The sequence below is a fragment of the Eurypyga helias genome, unplaced genomic scaffold (assembly GCF_000690775.1).
Source record: "Eurypyga helias isolate BGI_N326 unplaced genomic scaffold, ASM69077v1 scaffold39109, whole genome shotgun sequence".
NCBI lineage: Eukaryota > Metazoa > Chordata > Aves > Eurypygiformes > Eurypygidae > Eurypyga > Eurypyga helias.
Genome location: NW_010270937.1, coordinates 53,929 through 59,928, shown reverse-complemented (window position 1 = coordinate 59,928; position 6,000 = coordinate 53,929). Strand labels below are relative to the sequence as shown.

The following is a 6,000-nucleotide window of genomic DNA, read 5'->3' as shown; positions in this document are numbered from 1 at the left end:
TCTGTGATTCTATTATTCTATGACTCTCTGACTCTATATTTAGTAGCCAGTCTTAGCAATATTATTCAGGTTAGACTTGGACCCTTCACTAGGAAGCTCTGGAGACTGTGTTCTGTGTGTAGATGTGTGACTATCCTGGGGAGCAGGATCCCAAGTTTGGCTTGGGATCTTCAGATGCTCACGGTGGATTGATAGACACACACAGTGGTTGTAAGTTTTTCTAATGCTTCAGTGCTGGTTATCTGTGACAGGCATTTTCTTATTTGCCCTTTCTAGGAATTTGTGATGATTGTTGTCTTTGGTTTGGAATTTATTATTCGTATCTGGTCTGCTGGATGCTGTTGTCGATATCGAGGATGGCAAGGAAGGTTGCGCTTTGCAAGGAAACCATTCTGTGTAATAGGTAAGTGTCACACGTCGAGTTTATTTTAAGATAAAAATAAAATCCCCTTCCCTCCTTGTGTTTTTCTTCTGAATGAAAACTACTGGAATCTGACTCTGTTTACAGTGAGCAGGTATAAATCCAGAATAGCTATGTGTCAACTATCATCTGCCCAAAGCTTCTCTAGATATAAAATCACAAAGTCCCTAAATACCAGCCAGTCCGTGTTTCTTGTGTTCTCCAAAAGACATTTTCTTATGCATGTCATACAGCTGGCATGAAGAATGAGGGGTTGAGAGCTGATCTCATTGAAAATCACAGGAGCTGTATACATTTAATGGACGTATTGCACATCTTGTATATACGTGCAGAGATACCATGCACATACGTGCATACATTGTGTTCTCCTTATTTAACCTCTGTTGTTAGACCTGTGTACGCAACAATAAGTTTAAAAACTTACCTAGAAATGGATTCTGACAACATTGCTGCTTCCTGCATTGCTGCTCTCTGCATGACTTTCCAGGTATCTGCTTTGCTAGTGACTCTGGCATAACATATAACGTATTTCAAGAGACTATTCCTCCCCTTCTTTGCTCTAGAAGTTGTCTGTGAGAATGGAGAATAGGCCCACAAAAATCAAAACCCTATTTTGAAAAAGAAGCCGCAGGAAAAATGTTTTCCGGTAAAGGTAGAAATCAAGGATGGCTAATGAAATTCATTTGATAATTCCTTGTTTTTCCAGTGGTTTGGAGAAAATGCTTTATACAGAACATCTATGGAACTTCAGGATATCAACATCCCAACTTCTCTGTCAAATTTCTTACATTCTCCAGCCTTCAATTTAATCTGCCTGTATCTTAAATTAACTTATAGATCAAGTGGGGCAAGAAACACATTCTCCCATGTGTTTATATAGCAGCTAGAACACATATTCACATGCTTATAGTGGCTATACACGTAGGTCTCGGTGTAAACAGTGAATAACAATATTGTCATGTAGATGAATGCCATCCTAGTCTGAAAATCTGAAAAACAGCTATGCAATGTCCCATGGCATAGAAGACCACTGCACTGGTTAGGGCTAGATTGTAAAGCAAGCTTTTGCCTCCTGCCCCATTCCCTGGTAAATCCTCACCTTCTCCATCTGAGGAATTCCCGCAATTCCAAAACTCCAAGAAAGAGTTTTTAGCAAGAGGTGCATGAGTAGATGGAAAGGCATTGCAAACCGTCTCCCTCTCAGAAAGAATCACCCCATCTATGCTATTTTTATGATGCTGTGGGAGAGGGGCAAGTACTGTAATTGGCACTTGGTTTGTTCAGGCAGCAGGAGGGGTGGGTAGGTGTCTCACTCAACTGCACCTAGCACCAGGTCACACACTTGCCCGGAGGTTCCCATGCCTAGTTGAAATTGGAAAGAGAATTCAAAAATCTTCCCAGTCTTTACCAGACACCTGTCAAAGGAAAACTAAAAATTCAGACATTCCCTCTCCCTGGCATCAATAAACACGGCTACCCTCCTTTGCCAGACTTACCATCTCTAGCCTTTAAAGCACCTTCTCTGCCACCCTTGCAGCTCCATCACTTACTAGCAGAATTAAATAGTAACCAACAGTCTTTTGCTTGTGGATGTCTTCCTATGCTGGGTCACTGGATGAAAAAGGAATTTTTTTCTTCAGAACACTGTACAGCTACTAGTGCAGCTTCTGGAAACTAAGCCAGTGGCTTGAATTTCTTGCCATTAACTACTCTGTGACTCTCTTCTGTTGATTGATTTTTATCCATTTCTGGCCTTTACATCCCTGAAGGGAGTTTCTGATTTTCAGCATCTCTCCGGATTTGATCTTTTGAGGAATAACCTTTAGCAAGTCATCTTGCATCACTTGCTACATAAAGTGACTCTTTGCCTGACACCTTGGCTTTGCAGTCATGGCAAAGCGCTCCCTAGCAGCAAAGGCCATATTAGCTAGCGCATCATCAGTAGATGAAGACACGTGATTATCTCCCTTTATGGGGTACCCATTAGATGACATCTGAGATACTGCACCCCCTTTGTCCCCTCCAACACCATACATGAAAGATGTCAATAAACTGGAGTGAGTTCAGTGAAGGTTGTGAAGATGATCAGTGCTGGAGCATCTGCCCTGTGAGGAGAGGCTGAGGGACCTGAGCTTGTTCTGTCTGGAGAAAGGATGGCTTCAGGAAGAACTTAGTGAACTCAATGCTAAGGTCTCCTTAAAAGCACATGGCCAGTTTCAGCCTACTACTTTTCAATTGTTTGTTTAATTATTTACTTAGTTTTCCATTCAGTTACTCTTTCTGCTTATTTTTACAGCGGAACAATAATACTTTAGTCTGTTTACTGTTAATTAAATTTGCTATATATCTCCAGCAGATCTGTTCTCTGATTATTTTTGTGATCAAACACAAATCACATAGGGAAATGGTCTAAGAGCTAGGAATAATAAATTTGAGGATTGCCTCAAGGGTCACATTCAGACAGCCTTTATTTTTTTTTCCATTAATAACCTAATAACCAGAAAAATTTTATTCAGGGCCAAAGCTCTGTGCTTATGTTAGTGTTCCTACAATGTCACTGCCCTGACAAATTAGTTCATCAAGCATCTCTGTGTGCTACCAGGTTAGTAATGATATCTATCAAATTATTTGACAGTTTTGTACCCTTGTTTATTTCTGTGAAAATGGGAATAATAGTGTAGTATTAAACCTTGATTTGTATTTTACTTCATGTCAGGAGTTACCTGCCATTGCTCATTTTTTTTGATTGCATATGAGTTTGTGCACATAATGCAAAGGACATAGCAACGTACCCTCCCAGGTGCTTAATGTACTTAAAGATGTATTTCTGCAAATCCTAAATATCCTGGGCGTATCAGTCTGTAGCTTGGCTGTTAGCACTGCACAGCAATGCTGCTGTGTTATACTATGCAGAAGAGTAGCAATCCACACGGTGCATCTCCTAACTGCTGCCCCAGGGGCCCAGGGACACTGATGCCCTGGAATAACTTTGAGTCTGCCTGTGCCTTAGGAGCACACTTCATTCGAATGCTGGAAGCAGTGAATTTTAGTGCCTAAACCTTATGTGACTTCCTGGTTAAATTTGGTTTTTGAAACTCCTATTTCAGAATATTTTCACCTTAAATTTGAGCCCACTTCTAGTAACATAACATTACTCCAGGGCAACTAGACTTCCTGGTGGTCCAGCCCAGTGAAAGATTTCATGTATTTCAGTTAGTCCATTAGCGGTTTCCCCACAGCTGCTTCTATTTTACCTCTAGTCAAGCAACAGCATGATGGAAATGTCACAAGTTCAAATTCTGTTGAGGCTGCAGAATGAACAAATTCCCAACAGGAAGCTTAAGTCCATTATCTGTAATCAGGCTCTTGAACTTCATGGCTGGCAAACCTCCTTTCAGAGCATTAAGGGATAGCAGCGCCTGTTGTGTATTACTGGATCTATTTTTCATTAATTAGAGTGGTAATGAACCATCATATGACACTTTTGTCAAACCTTTATAAACAAATCCATATCTAGTGTGTTTTGCTGAACCTTTAATTTGAAATAATTCAATATATTTATGTAATGATATGTTGTGTGTATGTCACCTTGGTATTTAGACACATTATATAGTTTAAATACAGACAGATAGTAAATCTGCTGCTCATGATAAACAATATAAACGTCCCCTTTCCAGTATAATTTGAACTCTAAATAACCCAGCAATGGTCTGTAATTAAGTATATGCTTCACCAAGGAGACACATCTCACATCACATCTCATTATAAATCCCGGCAAAACCAAGTTCCAGTAGGAGCAAATTCAATGTTGGAAATTCCAAGCCTGACTTGAACTCATCTCAGGAACACGCTGCCCACTTAACTCCAGAAAATACTCCAATAGTAGTAGTAGTATTAAGACTAAAATTTGAAATTTCCTCAGATAATTTTAACAGCCATAATTTTGTGCAATGAACAGGGGTGCTCTTTAGGCTAAATTGATCCCAAATTGTGTAGGTTTTTAAAACTAATATCTGGTGGCATATTTTCATGTTTGACAGTCCTGGCAATACGGTTTTTAGAAATGCTTAGGAAAAATATGGTCTTTTGAATATTTTCTATGGGCCTTATTCTTTCACATTTACTTTTGCTGACTACTACCCTCACTGCTGAGTAAGGTACAATTTGTTATGAGTAAAGGCATCAGGCTCCGATCTTCTCTTTCTAGAAGCTGTATGTCTGTTATTCAAGAGAAATCTGCTAGTTTGGTATGATGCAGTTCATGCTGAAATTTCTTTCTGGTATGTGCTAAAGAATCCAGCAGCCTGTATTTGTTGATTGATCTTACACTACTGTCACTCCTAAGTTATTTCGAGTAGAGGAGCAGCTGGCATGAATTGGGCAACCTGAGTGAGGTGTGTCTAACAGCTTCTTTCCCAGTGGGGAGCGGGGAGTAGTGTCACATTTCATCTTCATGAGGCTTGGAGGTAGAGGTTTTCGTCTGAGGGCTGAGCTTTTTTTGCATCCATATTCTGTGCATCTGCTGAGATAAATGCTGATAAAGAAAGTCAACAAGGCTAGTGATTTCTGATTAAATTATTTTTCATTGAAAAATATCGATTCATTGAAATCAAAGTAATTAATGGAAACAAACTGGTTTCCATTTCCTGAGGAAAAGCATTTTATATCCAATCTAATTTTTTTTTCTTTATCATAAACACTAGAACTCTCTCTCCCAAACATGCAGAATAGCCAATAATGCAGTTTCTGGTTTCTGGGTAAAGTATGGTTAAATTCTTGCTCTGGGGGATTTGGAGCAGGAAATTACAACCTCTCAGCCCCATTGACACTACCCAAACATCAATAAATAATTCTTAATTGGTCCAGAGAGAGACGTTGGTTTACCCTGTCACCTGGTGTTGATTGTAGTTCTGCTACGAGAGAAACTTTGATTTTGTTCATCGAAAGAACAATCAGTCACTCATAAACAGACAATTCCAGCAGTACAAATTAGATGAGATTTACACTAGAATGGATTAAATGATTTAGAGTACTGGGATGTGAAGAATCAGGGAATGAAGACAGGTCTGTGATCGAAAGCCTGTGAAAAACCAGATACCTTTACCAAAAAGAATTTATTTGTCATATTAGAATTACCTTCTTATAAGACTATTGAAGATATTTTCCCAAGCATGAGGTAGTTATGTCCATTCCAAAAAAAAACCTGATATAACTCAGTAAATGCACTAAAATATTTAGTGATTCCTTATCTAGTTCCCTTTTGTTAGGAAAGTCTCCTGAAGTCAAAGGTCACAGTCAAATGATTTAAAAATAATGAGTTTTGCTGTCCATACTCAGATTCTGCAATTGGTTTATGGATTCTTTCAAATGATTGATGATCTCTCATATTTGAATCTCAGAAAATATATGGTGGTATAAGAATAATAACAATAAATAAATATTATTAAATACTACATATTTTTAAATATTACATAATATAAATGCATATTATTAAACTTCCAGTGCTGTGTATGAGCCACAAGGTTTCAGTGACTTGGAAATATATAGTAGGAAGAAGGCAAGCAATTGACAGACCAAGA

At 38.7% G+C, this 6,000-nt stretch overlaps 1 protein-coding gene across 1 annotated transcript in view; it reads left to right on the top strand.

Moving 5' to 3' along the window:
* Window positions 1-281: 281 nt before the first annotated feature.
* Window positions 282-6,000, top strand: part of LOC104514848 (potassium voltage-gated channel subfamily KQT member 5) — a gene marked incomplete at its 3' end in the record, with an annotated part of 57,988 nt that continues 52,269 nt past the window's right edge. The window contains exon 1 of the mRNA XM_010158637.1: window positions 282-403. Within this exon, the coding sequence (XP_010156939.1) occupies window positions 286-403 (118 nt within the window). The remainder of the gene's footprint in view (window positions 404-6,000) is intronic.